We start from the raw sequence: 14,196 nt of genomic DNA on the forward strand, positions 1-14,196 counted from the left end.
CCCATGCCATTCAAATCTGGTTCTGTTTGATGGCTTCCCCCCCTTGGGCTCCTTCCTGCGGCCCTGCACACAAGAAGGGGTCCGATCCGGCTCAGGCTGTCAGCTGCGTTGTAGGGGAGAAGTGCCACCAACACGTTAGTCCTTGATGGCTACAGCCAGAAACACACCGCCTGAGCCCAGCCCCTGGAAGGGCTTCTTCCTTTGTGGGGGAGGGGGCTGCCTGCCTCCCCTGGGAGCGCTTCAGTGCTTGGGCCCGCGCCCCGAATCACTGGGGCAGGAAGGGGAGAAGCGATCTTACAGCCCCCGCTCCCCAGCCTGGGCAGCAGCACAGAACGGGGGAGGGTGGCGCTGGCTTGATCTCCCCTGGGGGCGGCTCCAGCCCGCTCTCATTTGCACCCCGCCCGACGGCAGCAGCCTGGGGACACGGTTCCCCTCCCCAGGCCAAGGCAGCTCCTTCCCCCGCTTCCTAGGGCCGAGCGACGCGGGGGGGGGGGGGGGGAAGGGGAGGGCTCCACGCGGCATGGGCAAAAGAACCCTCTGCTCACCCCCTTCGCCCAGCGCTCGGAGACGGGAGTAAATGCCACGCCCCTGAGCGAGGGGGTGGGGCGAAAATTCCCATGCCCCGCCCCCCGCCGCCCCACCTCCTGAGCAGAGGGCAAATAATCCCCGTGCCTTGCCTGGGGGGGCAAAGTAGAGGGCGGGAAATCCCCTAAGCACCGCCCCCTTGGGGAAGGGAGAGGGAGGGGCCAGTTGTGGCGCTCCCCGCCCTGTGACCTTTCACTCCACGGCCCTTAGTTACCACGCCGGGCGTCACGAGGGGATTAAACCATTGAAGCGCTCAGAATTCCGGGCCAAGCCACTATCGCGCAGGGAGGGGGGAGAGGCTGTGAGGGTGCAGGGACGCGGGGGGCCCAGCGAGCTGATTCCCAGGCCGGGGAGCGGCCGCTGGGGCCGCCGCTCCGTCTCTCTCGCCCTCCTCCGGTTCGGCCGCGCGGTGGTCTCGCCCAGGCTCGGCCTTAGTGACAGCGGCCGCATCCAGGGAAGATGGCGGCTTCGGCTTCTGTGCCGGTAGCGGCTTCGTGAGTGCGGCACCCGCTCCCCGCCCCGCCCCGCCGGGCGCAGGGACCATGTCGGACTCGGAGGAGGAGAGTCCGGACCGGCAGCTCAAGCTAGTGGTGTTGGGGGACGGCACCTCCGGCAAGGTCAGTGCCGGGGCCCGTCTGCCCCCGCTCCTCGCTGCCGGGGCTGCACCCCAGCCCTCCCCGGGATGTTCTCTGTCCCCTCCAGCCGCGGAGCGTCCCGGGGTGCAGGCCCCGGCCTCGCACCGGACCCGCCTTCTTCGCCCCCCAGCCGGCCCCACCCCGCGGCTAGCAGCGCGTGCGGCTCGCGTAGCTCAAAGAGCCAAGCCCCTGCCCCCGTCACGAGCGTCTCGCGCCTGTCGCTGTCGCCATATCTGGCCAGTGACTGACACGCGACCGGCCGCTGTGCCTAGCCCCGTCCCCGGGAGTCCAACGACCTCGGACGCGAGGCCCACAGCGCGGCGGTGGGGGTGGAACAATCGCGCCACGAGCGGCCTCTCCGGCCGGGTCTCCAGAGACCTCTTGGGGCAGCGAATGGCAGCGATGAGGGTTCCCCGCTGTCAGCGCAGCCCCCCGAGACAGGCAGTGGGAGGGGAGGCTACTGTGGCCAGCCCCATCTGTCTTGTGGGGCGCAAAGAGCAGTGGCGCCGAGCAGCCCCCTAGACCCTTCCGCCCCCTGGCAACCGGCACTCAAACTCTGGGCAAGGCTCCTGCGTCCTGCCACGCTCTGGTGCGGCAACCTAGGAATTCTAGACTGGCTGAACTTCAAGTATAAAAGTCCTTAATAAAGGTAAAAGTTGTTAATACAATCACTACAGTTGCCTTTGTGGTGTTTATTTTGACATTAAAACCGATTTATCCTATATTGTTCCCGTATTTTCGGTATGTTGCACACTTTGTATTGGCAAGGCATAGTTGCATCACAGAGGTTGTCGGGGGGGAAGCTGCAGCTTTTGGCATCTGGACAGGCACTGGGAAGGGATTTGGGGTTCTGGCAAGGCAGAGGGAGGGAATCTGGGGTTAGGGGGCAAACATACTAGCTGGATGTTGCTGCTGAAATCAACAGTGCACTAGTTACGAACGTTGCTGTTCAAGTTGTGTTCTTAAGGTTTCAAAAACTACTAGACTACTCACACGAATAAGGCAACTTTATATCTGTCAGAGCTATTATTTCAGGATATGGGAAGTCACCAGTGTGGTGTTTTAATTTTGGTTCACGTTTTCAAGGTTTTCTTTCTGTGAAGGTTAGGAACGTAATTAACAAATAACATGGTTACAGAATTGTGGACTACATGAGGTCCCTGACCAGCATAGAGTCAAATAAGGCAAAGCACAAGTCGCTATGCACCAAAGAAGACAATAAGACCTGATCTTTACTTGCAACAAAAAGTGATCATAGTGTATGTATTATTACACATATCTTGAATGTGTTTATAAGACATACCTGATAATCTCCCTCATGAATGTGAATTTCAAAAGTACAATTTCTCCTTTGTTACTGACTTTCCAGTAGGAAATTAAAAGTTCAGACACGGAAAAACTGGTTTACTTATGATTCAGGTGAAAAACCAAGACTTCGTATAATTTGCAGGTGTTGGAAAATCTGCTTGCCATGGATAAGTAGGAAAATTCTCTGTGGTGAAAAAGGCAAGTGGCTAAATGTAGACTTTACTCTTTTCTTTAAATGAAAGAGTATCTAGCTCTAATGGTTGTAAAGAAAACCTTTTATGCCATAAAAATAGTGTTATGTTTGAATCAGTGGACAAATAATTCCAAGTGACAATTTAAGGAGCGTATTATAAATGCTCAAGATTGCTCTAGTCTTTTGCTCTTAGCTTTCCCAGTATACAAATCAAACTAAGAAGTCGTTTTCACTACTGCTGTTTAGCACCTTATGGCAAGACCTCTTACCATAACTGGAATTACAAGCATTGGTGCATTTTTTTTTTTTTTTTTTTCCTGGTTGCATCCCAAATCCTCTGCTGCAGGAAAAGGAACTTGCAACTTTGGGCCTTGCAGAAAAATCTTGCAAAAGTAAAAGAGGTCTGATAGCCTGAATGAAGGGGATAAAAATACAGCCTTGGGGCCAGTTCAGGTGAATTTGGAGACCTCTTAAGACCAAACCATTTGAGTTCCTCTCTTGTATTGTCACTTGTTCCCCCTCGTTCTTAAAATGGTGTGGGTATAAGCATAAGTTTCTTTATCCCCCACCCAGCCTCCCTCTTGTATATGTTTCTCATCCAGCCTCCTTTGTGCACGTTCTCAGCCCCCATTCACTGTGCACGTTCCTCTCTCTGCAGGAACTATGATCTTCAGTCAATGGAGAGGAATGGGAATAGTGGCAGAAGATATATTCCCTCATTCCCTCCTGAGATCCAGAACTTCATGTTTTCCTTTTCTTCCTCCGGGCCAGCATTGGCAACACTGGTCTCCTGCCTCTCAAGGAACAATGATTCAGCCAGCTTACAAGAAGGCAGCAAACTTGCATGTCTTCTGGTGTCATGCCTGGGAGATAGGGGGAAGGATTCAAATTCTGTGGAACTGCTGGCAGTAGTTTAAAAACAAAACTGCTCAGACAGCTCAGTGGCAGTTGCAGTCCAGGACAGTGTTTCCATTTCTCCTCCTCAGTCGTGCCCCGTTCATGAGGCAGGGAGCAATGCTTCACTCCCATTCACTTTTTGAGAAAATTTCATGACAGGTGTGTGGGGAAAAACACTCATGGAAACGACACTACGTGTATTTTTTTTGCTACAAAAATATACACAAGAGTATAGTGGGGGTTCTGAAAAATGAGACCTGGAGGGGAAGGTTGGAGAGAGAGAGCCCACCTAGCACTCAGTGCACAGTAGTGGCATTGCGACCTGTCAGATGATGTCACAGTGCTACTCAGGTTTGGCCCGTCAAACTCTCCATAGATTGAGATGGAGGGATAGATGGGCTAAACCTGAGTGGCGACATGGCAGGGTGGTAAGGGAAATGGTAACGATTCAGGGTAGCTGGGGAGTCTAAATCAGGTTGACTTGATGGGAAGGAGTGGAAGTGCTGCTCCTGGAGGAGAGACGTAAGGGTAACAGCATGATAGAAAGGGAGGAGCGACTGATAGAAGTACAAAGACACATGCCAGAAGAAAAACAGTATAATAAAATGGAGAAAGTAAACAAAAGATTAAAATTTTAAAAAATGCTAAGAAAATATTAAAAAGAAAAAAAAATTGGGAAAACAATGCATGACCTGAGGGAAAAATGGTGATAAAAAGGGGTTGGAATGAGTTAGACAAAAATAAGGAAAACAGATTAAACCAGGTGAGGAAAAGAAATCTGAAACAGAAAAGGAGGATTGAGTTAAGCAAAAATACACAGCAGTATAAAAGAAATGACTTTCTTTTATAGGAAGGAAGAGGAGGGAAAGAGGAAAAGGGAACAAAATTCAGGAATGAGAGCTTTTGTCAAAACCCTCCCCTCCAGAAACGAAACCAAACTTTTTTAAAATTAGTGACATTAATATCGATTGAAAAAATGGTGTCAGTCTCTGGATTCTGCTTCTACATCTTTCCACATGCTCATTGGTTTGCATGTTGAGAAACATGGCAGTAGTGAAACTAACAAAAATCACATTAGTTTTGCTCTGCTGCTGCTCAGGAAAGCTGTGTCTCTCTGTGGAACTAGGTTCCGGAGCTATTCATGGGTAAGGTGTTCTTGGAAAAATAAAGGTCATGGGAGTGGGTAGAGCAGCAGAAATGCACCATCCCCTTACCTACTGGGAGGTTAGAGGAAGAATAGAATAGCTGGGACCACCCCAAAAGTTAGGAGGCTTTCGGGCTGGAGATAAGGGGCAGTGCACATTCCTTCTCTCCCTTCCAGATGGGTGTGGGTCTCCAATTTATCAGATATCTACTCTCGAGGTTGATACAAAAGATGGAACTTAACTGCGTCCTGCCCCTGGTAGGAATCCTAAAACCCTCTTCCCGTACATCAGCTTTGAGGTGGGCTTCTCAACTGTGCATTGCTCCTGGATCTTTCTGATGTGTCTATTCTCCCCCCCTCCTCTTTTTTTTTTAATTTTGAATTGACCTGGGGGTAGTGAGACTCTATTTTCACATTCTATAACCTCATTGATCAACATAATTTCAGACTTCATTATTGCTGATCTCTGAGGAAGTACTGTAAATATTGGTCTACTTATCATATAACTATTTTCAGCCATTAATGAACTGGAATTTCCTTCTCTAACTAAAAAGTATTTAGCATTTATAGCCTCACTACCCACCTAATACTTTGTACTTTTGTACTACCTTTCATTTGAACATCTCAAAGTACTTTATAAACATTAATTAAATTTCACTCCACCACTATCATGTAGATTACTATCGTAGTCTCCATTTTGCAGATGGAGAAACTCTTCAAAGAGCCATATTCAGACTTGCAAACCTAGACAGTGAAAATAAATAGGTTGTCTGTAAATATTTATCAGCCATTTTTTCTTTTATAGGACAGTTTTTCATTGTTGGGTCGCAGTGGAGTGGGAAGGCCAAAAAACCAAAATTATAAAATTATTTGCTTTGTAAACTAGGAATAAGCAAAATTTTAGATCACTGTGTTTTTATAAACTAGACCTAGACTTTCTTCAATGAAAAGTTATCCATATTTGAGTTACTCCATAACCCGTACAAAAATTAAAGCATTTTGTGCCCTACAGTGTTCTGTCATTTTGTGCATCTAACTAAGATTCTTACAATCTGGTGCTGGTACAGAATGTGGTCCAGTGGGCATTGCTACTATAAATAGAGACATGATAAACTGGAAGGGGTGAGGTGAGAGGGGATACAGATTAATTTTTGGGTAGTGATAGTGAATTCTCAATGGGTTTGGTAAAGTGGAAACCTTTGATGGAAGACCTTTATTGTTGGATCCAGAGGTAACAGCCAAAGTCCCATTAGCACTTCTGAAAAATTTACCTCCTAGGGAGGAAAAGGCAAGTAGGGCAGCCTTTGGGAAGTTCCTACTCCTGCTCTACAAATAACCACAACATGGCTGGTGGGAAAGCAAAACTGACGCTGTCCAGTGGGAGCTGCGATCGGCCGAACCTGTGGACGCGGCAGGTAAACAAACCGGCCTGGCCCGCCAGGGGCTTTCCCTGAACAAGCGGCGTCCCAAGTTGGGGAAACACTGGCCTATACCATGACTTGCCATCTAACATTTGACAGATGGTAACTGTTTTTCAGACAGTCTGATTTTTTTGTTTGTTTGTCTGTAAATGAATGTTTGCAGTGGTGGTGTAGCCTTGTTTGTCTCAGGATATGAGAGAGACAAAGTAATTTCTTTTATTAGACCAAGTTCTGTTGTGAAAGAGACAAGCTTTTGAGCTGCAGAGCTCTTTTTCACGACAATTTATGGACCATTTCCAGCACAGGTGATACAACTAGTTGGTGATTGATCTAAAAATATAAGCAAGCAGTCTTCTCCTGTCCTTCACCCCTTACATTAAACTGTATCCTTGTTTTGTAGGGAACTCCCCCCAAATCACTCATTCTTAAAACTGCTGCTTTGGCTTTTAAGCTCTTTGTTGTTCTTCTACTCTTATGATTTAATTATATGAATTGCTAATTCAACACCCCAAGAACTTTAGCTGAAAGGGGAGGGACTGGGCTGCTTAATAAATATCAGGCATATGCATTAAGACCCGGATTCAGTCAGCCATCCCGGTTCAGCAAAGTACTTATGCATATGCTTATATTTAGGCAAGTGCTTAAATGCTTTGCTGAATTGGGTCCTAAATAGAGAGTCTGTCAACACAACGGGCACTCTAGTTGGCAGTCATAGTAGAGAGGTCATGGAATGAGACCCAGTCTATGTTACAAAATTGTTCTTCAGATTAATGAAACTTTTTGGGTGGGGAAAACCTTGTTAAAAACAGTCACAGAAAATGTTCTTTTGAGCTAGAATGGCTTTCATCAACCATTGGAATGGAAAATAATTTACCTTGACCACACAGGCCACGGCTGCTGCCAAATTGTTACCTAAAACCTTTCTCAAGAACCCCTCTAGAGAATAATTTTAGGATTGCAGGGAGCTTTTGCATTGTGGATGGACCTGAATGGGCATGGAGACAACTTTTCCATGTGTAGAGGACTTGAACTGCTGCTGTCAGTGTTCTTGTGGATAAATACTTGTTCTGTGAATGAATAGAGAACTCCAGTCTTCACGGCTGGCAATCCTACACCTTTCGTGAGCACTAACATTCATTAAAAAATTAAAAAAGGAGTTAGTCAATGACTTTCTGCTATAAATTCCTTTGCATTCAGGAGAGTGGAGGAAAACTATTTAAGAGAACTTTGCCATGCTGTTGATTACTGGTTGCTCTTATTGGTTGGCTGTTAATTGAATGTGTTGTTTATTTTTATTAACACCCCTAGAAACCTTTTGGGAATATCAAGTGTCACAGAGTGATAAAGTTAATATTTACTGTACCCTTAAAACAGGGGAGGGTTTGCTTATTTATCATGGATCTAAATTAGGATTTTGTATATTCCAAAACCCTATGATATAGTCAGATTATATTTTGTTCTTCATCCCAGGTGCTAGTTATTATTCACTAATGAAAGGGGAAATTACAAGGGAAAAGTTCCTATTTTGTAATTAAACATTCAGTTTACAGGAAAAGAGGGCCTATATAGCGTACTTCTGCACTTTATTTATACTTGCCTACATCTGAGGTGGTGATAGATTTTTTTTTTTTTTTAAATACTGTTTGTGAAATGATCAAATGCTCAGTGTTAGATTACAAAATCAATGTGAATGAGTTAGTGGTATTCCAGTCAAAATTTTTACTGAATTTTATTTTGAATATGTACTTTAAAATAATTGTCAGATAGTTTTGCGGTGACAGATGGATTCTCATCCTCTGTGATCCTCAACATTTTCACTTTCAAGTGTGGTACAAATGGCATGAATATGCTTATTTAATTATAGTTTGCTTGTTTTCTAATTCTAATTTTCTAATTCTCTATGAGCCTGAGTCCACTAGAGTAAATTAAAAGATTCTCATTAATTTAATTGGGTTTTGGATCAGGTCTAAAAATATCTTCTGAGTTCAAGACACCTATTAATCTCTGACAGTGGTGGGAATATGAATGATACAATCAAGCAACTATTAAGTTTTGTATTACTTCCTTCACAAATAACTTTCTGGATCCCTATTTCCCTATTCATGCTTGATTCCTTAATTGTGGAGTCCTTTGGTGGTGGTAATGTATAAATAACTTCTCATGAAAAAAAGGTACAAGCTGTTGTAGAACAAGAGCGAGCGTTACAGTGCCCCTCTTCCCCCCTCCTCCTTTTTTTTAATACATTAGTAGTGTAACATGTCTGGTTTTCAGTAACAGGACTATTTGTATTATTGTAATATATTGTATGTTAACTGGATATCCTCTACTACCCATTTTTAATAACACTTGATGTCGTTTAGTGGTTTATTTAAAGATTGGCTAGATTCCTATTTAGTCACTTTGGATGTCAGTCTCTGGCAGTGTAGGGGCTTTGTGAAGCTGTTTCCTGATATTTTTTTCCCTTACAAATAGAGGCAGAAATATGGCTAATTTCTGCAGTTTGTAGATGTTATGTTAACAAGAGACTGAGAAATGCCTGGCAATGATTTGATATAGGATACATTCTTTAAGCAACATCACACTACGTTTTAAGGCATCACATTATTTTTTTTCAACAGTTCTAGGAATGCATATAACTGGTGTTTTCTATTCTTTTGTATCCTTTTTACATTATATCATGTATTTTTATTGCCTTTGATGAATGGATTAGAACTGGTCATGAAGAAACAGAAAATACGTACGTTGTTACTTTCTGCATATTAAAGTCATTAGAAGCATGCCCTTTTTGAGGTTCCTAGTAAAAATTAAGAAATCTGTTATTTCAAAAGGCAGCTCTATGTATCCGTGTACATTCACGATGACATAACTTTGTGAAATTTAACACTAGGAAAACAATTTCTAACTTACTGTTTGACACAATATATGCAAAACTTCATGTGTGTAGTCTCAATAGGCATATAAATGTTTGCAGGATCAGGCACTAGGTTAGTCCCCAGGTAGGCCCTTATCTTGCAACATTTGTGCAGGAAGTGGATCCCTGCAACCATACAGACCTGCAGTGTGGATCTGTGTGTGAGCAGTTGCCTTGTGTTGAAGGTTTGTGATTAGTGCTGTGTACATGGTCCTGTGTTGTAGAAATCAGGACTTTCTTTTTAACAATTGTTAGCCCTATGGGGTAGAGACCATATCACCGTATGTTTGTATGGAGCAGAGTGCGCTATTTGGCACTCAATTAAAAATGTAACACAATTCTGCATTTTTAATATCAGAATATTTTTAAAATGTACAGGAAGCATGCTGAATGTTTTACTCTTTGTTTTTTTGCTGACATAACTTGCCATTATCATCTACTTTTATTATTTTTTAAACTTGACAGAAAGCTTGTCTGCTATCGTAGAATATTGTTAGCTGGCGTTGATTAAAAAGTTGCTTACCTTTGTTTTATAAGATTTAGGACTGGTTTAAATTGGGTTTGCAGCCTTTAAAATATCAAATAATTTGATATGGTTCTGTTTTTAGACATCTTTAGCCACACGTTTTGCCCAAGAAGCTTTTGGGAAACAGTACAGACAGACTGTAGGACTGGACTTCTTTTTGAAAAGAATAACATTACCAGGTAAGAGAATATAGAGTCTTAGATTGAAAGTGGTGGTAATAGTAAAACTCCAGTGACAAGGTATTGAGAATGAAATACATAACATAAGCTAGTGCTTTTCATGCAGATGTTTTTAAATAGAACAATTAATTTGGCTATTGAGGGTAGTTTCTCTCGGATTTCTTATTATGTAGACACCAAGTGAAAAAGGATTGTGTACTGGCAGTTTATGTCTTTAAAGATTGTTATTTTCCTAGAACCATTATTAGCCACATTTTAAAAAATATTACTTTTTGGTATCCCTATTAAAATTAACCTCTTCAAGTGGATAGTAGTATAATACATAACATAAACCAAATATAATTATGTATTAACTGAAAATATCTTTGCATTTTGAAATAAATCTAGTTTTTTAGATAAAATACACTGAACTTGTATTTCGGTTGTGGGGGAGAAGTATAATGTACCTATGGAATCGCTGTGCTCTAATATGTGAATGCTGTTTTATGCAAGGCAGCATGAAATTGCTGGCATTTAATAGACCACTAAAATTTAACGTCCCTCGGCACTCATAAAAATACAGTTTGAGCATTCAAGATGTTTCAGTTCACGACGGCAAAGAAACTATTTAGATGCCAGTTGCACACACTGCATGGAAAATGCAAAAAATAATAAAAAAAGAATGGTTAGTGCTTAAAGTTTGTTTCTGAACAATTGGGGGTATAAAAAGAACCATTCATTCATTGTGGCTGTTCAATTTGTAAGCATGAAAGTATTCCATTAAAAGCAATTTACCCTGGTGAGCTTAATAAATGAAAGCTGGAAAAAGCACTTTTAAGTATTAAGTTGCAGTCAGGTATGATAAAGTTGATGCAAGTTCTGTCTTTATTTTGGTAAGATACAAGTAGCAAACTAGAAAAGAAATTTGCAATCTTCCATGAAAACATGCAGTGTTCTGAACTTCATTTTGTTAAAACTATATTGCCAATAATTTTTAAATGTTATGTTAATTTTCCCCCCAAGTGATATAGAATGCAGGAGTACGTAAAAGGATTCTGTTCTTCAAGATTATTTTATTAGTTATTCCAGTGTACTCTTTTGTGTATGACTTGACGCAAATTCCAACTCTGTGTGCTTATTTCTGTATAAAATGGATAGAGTAATATTTTATTGTCCTGCCTGCTCTTCTAGAAATACAACTATGCAGAATACTTACAGCAGCACTTGTAAATGGAATGTGTACACAAATCATACAGCATGTATGCTGAGAACTTGTACTTTTGCAAGGTTTTTTCCAATGGTTAAACATACAGAAGCTATTAGTACATTGTTGAGTTTCTAAATATTCCTTTTGGGTGGAAAATTTGGAGAAGTATAATACTTTTGTCCCCATTCATAATAGTTTTGTTCCATAATTATTATGTTTCAAAATAAGAGTGTAGGTGTAAATCACACCCAAACATATAGAATAGTGACTGCTCATGTATATTTTCTTATTTCTGTATTTGTAAAATAAATACATTTTATATCAGGAAAGATGCATTTTTCCCTTGGTTTCTCACTGTGTCCCTCTGTCTCATTTTTATGGAAAAGTCAGATTTTGGGGGGGAAAGGTTTTCAAAAAGTAACTATGGAATGCACTTCCTCAGTAAATGGATTCTTTTAATTTATTGATTGCAACTATTAGTTTTGCTTATTCAAAGTTATTAATATTTCTCTAAAGATGAATTCATATAACTAGACAAAAGTATGCAAATATCAGTAGAAAAACATACACTAGTTTGCATCCTTTAGTAGGACAGCTGGTAGATAACTGACTTCGGAACAGCACTAATTTATGTGTTGATTTTAAATGTAAGCAGATTTTTCAAAATTGAAATGATAGTTTTAAAACCAAACAGAAATATGTATTATTCCATCCCCATAAAAACTATTTAAAAACAAATAGGAACTTAATATTAGTAGATAAAAATGAAATGTTGGTTTGGAATGTTGTGTTTATCCAGTATAGTCTTATACTTTTCAATTTTTTTAGTAACTGATATAATTTTACAGTAAGAAGTGGAATAACATTTTACCAGTTGATGATTCAAATAAAATAACAACTTAATACATGTTGCAAGTATTTTTGAGTAGTGTAATTGTGAACAATTTGATTTTTAGTGTTCTCCATGAAATTTTTTCCAGGTAATTATTTTCCAAGTACCGATCCATTTCAGTATATTTCATGATCCAATATTCTGTAAAGTCTGGATGCAATCACTCTACAGATTTTATGGCTTTAAATAGTCTATCTGTTAGCCAGAGGTTCTGCTGATAGAGCTTCTTAAGAGCCATAGTCAAAATACTTGCAGGGAGGTTGTGGGTACAGTTCACTAAACAGGGTTCTACTGTGAATAGGATTTTTTAAGTCTTCAGTACAAGAAGTAGGCAGACTTGTGTTTTTAGTTTCATCTGGACTGTGCAGCGCTTTAAGTAAGGTTAACCAATGCACCAAGCATACTTTTACAAAGGTCACTGTTGAATCCTTTTAGTGGCTTCAGTTCAGACCAAAAGCAACCTATATACCTATATGTTCTCATTTACTCATTTTTTGCATCCCAATGCATGCCATTTTCTACTAAGCGTGTGTAAAACAAATTAATAAACAAACAAACAAAAAACTCCACTTGAATTTTCTTGTTTGTCATCAATAGACTCTATGCAATTTTTCTGGAATTCTTTAGCTTTAATTGTTTACTGGTACATTCATTTTGGTGCTTGGAGAAAGCATACTATAGCTGTAAAAAAGCAAACTGTTGACATTTTTCTTCATGTATAGTTAACTTTTTTGTTATTGCCACTCATGAGTTAATATACACTTCCTTTAAATTGGTCAGTAGATAAATACATTTTATGCCAAAAGTAAAATTTAATGTTACCATATCTGATATTTGAATTTTAAATAGTCATATTGTTCAGATTTTTTCTACTGTCATAGCTATCCTAAAAAGTTGACCACAAAATAGATACTACACAACATGGAATAATCTTGCAAAAAACATATGAAGCAGTATAGGGTTAATACTAATTTATTACTCTAGATAATCAATATGAATTTCAGTAATTGCTCTAGTTTAATTTAAGCCAGGAGTCACCTTAACATGAATGAAACAATGAAGCTTTATTTAGACAAACAAGTTTTTATTTTCTATAATATTAATAGAAGGGGAAAACTTCATAAGTTTTTAAGACTATAAGAGACCTAGATCATCTAGTCTGACCTCCTGTGTAACACAGGCCAGAGAAGATCACCCAGTTACCCCTGTATTGAGCCCAATAACTTGTGTTTGTCTCCAACATTGGATAGTAATCAATTTGGAAACATTTTAGCACACACAATTATGATTCTAAAATTTCCTTGTTTCAAAAGTTACACTATTTCTAATATATTTTTCCATATATCGAACATGAATTAAATGGTAAATTGGCAATAGAACGAATACAGTGAAGTTAAAAGAAAAGGAGTACTTGTGGCACCTTAGAGACTAAGCTTTCGTGAGCTACAGCTCACTTCATCGGATGCATACTGTGGAAAGTGTAGAAGATCTTTTTATACACACAAAGTGGGAGGTATTTTTTCATCCTTTGTGTCTATAAAAAGATCTTCTACACTTTCCACAGTATGCATCCGATGAAGTGAGCTGTAGCTCACGAAAGCTTATGCTCAGATAAATTGGTTAGTCTCTAAGGTGCCACAAGTACTCCTTTTCTTTTTGCGAATACAGACTAACATGGCTGTTACTCTGAAACCTGTTACAATGAAGTTAGATATAGGACACTACAGAATGAGTTGTTTTGTGGGCTTTTGGGTGTATTTAATTTGGTTACCCACTGAAGAAGCATAGTTGCTTCCTAGTGCTGATTCACCAGTTTGTTCATAACCACATATGTGTTATGAAAGACTTATTCCTGCGTTATCTGTAGTCACTATAGATTTATGTTCTAAGTTTTAAAAGCATCATTTAATGATTTGTCAATGCCTTATGAAAACAGATATGTTTCTTATTACAGGTGAAAGGTTACTTTTGAATATTGAACATAAATACACTGTTTCCATAAATATTCTTTGTTTTTAAGAAGGGGATTTCATAAATTTAAAAACAGATTAATAAGTAAAGCTTGTTTTTAGTATTCTGAATCAATTGAATCTTTCAGTAAGTACATGAAATATTCACATCTGAGACATATGTACCAATTTTAAAAGATTTGGCTAAAAAGTCTGAACACTTAACCAAAGTAAAACAAAATGTGTTATAAAAATGTAATTGTTACATTTTGTAGCCCAAGCACAGTATATCCATGTATCTGTTTGTAACTTACTGTCTTCTGTCACAAAGCAGTAGAATAAATTTTCATCAATAAGTGGGATATTTACT

General features: G+C 40.3%; 1 protein-coding gene across 2 annotated transcripts in view; it reads left to right on the top strand.

The window, feature by feature from the left end:
- The first annotated feature begins 834 nt into the window (after positions 1 to 834).
- Positions 835 to 14,196, top strand: part of RAB28 (RAB28, member RAS oncogene family) — an 87,270-nt gene continuing 73,908 nt past the window's right edge. For both annotated transcript variants that reach the window (XM_077815843.1, XM_077815846.1), the window contains exons 1-2: positions 835 to 1,202; positions 9,703 to 9,799. In XM_077815843.1, the coding sequence (XP_077671969.1) occupies positions 1,128 to 1,202; positions 9,703 to 9,799 (172 nt within the window). In that variant the 5' untranslated portion in view covers positions 835 to 1,127. The remainder of the gene's footprint in view (positions 1,203 to 9,702; positions 9,800 to 14,196) is intronic.

The sequence above is a fragment of the Eretmochelys imbricata genome, chromosome 4 (assembly GCF_965152235.1).
Source record: "Eretmochelys imbricata isolate rEreImb1 chromosome 4, rEreImb1.hap1, whole genome shotgun sequence".
Classification (NCBI taxonomy): domain Eukaryota; kingdom Metazoa; phylum Chordata; order Testudines; family Cheloniidae; genus Eretmochelys; species Eretmochelys imbricata.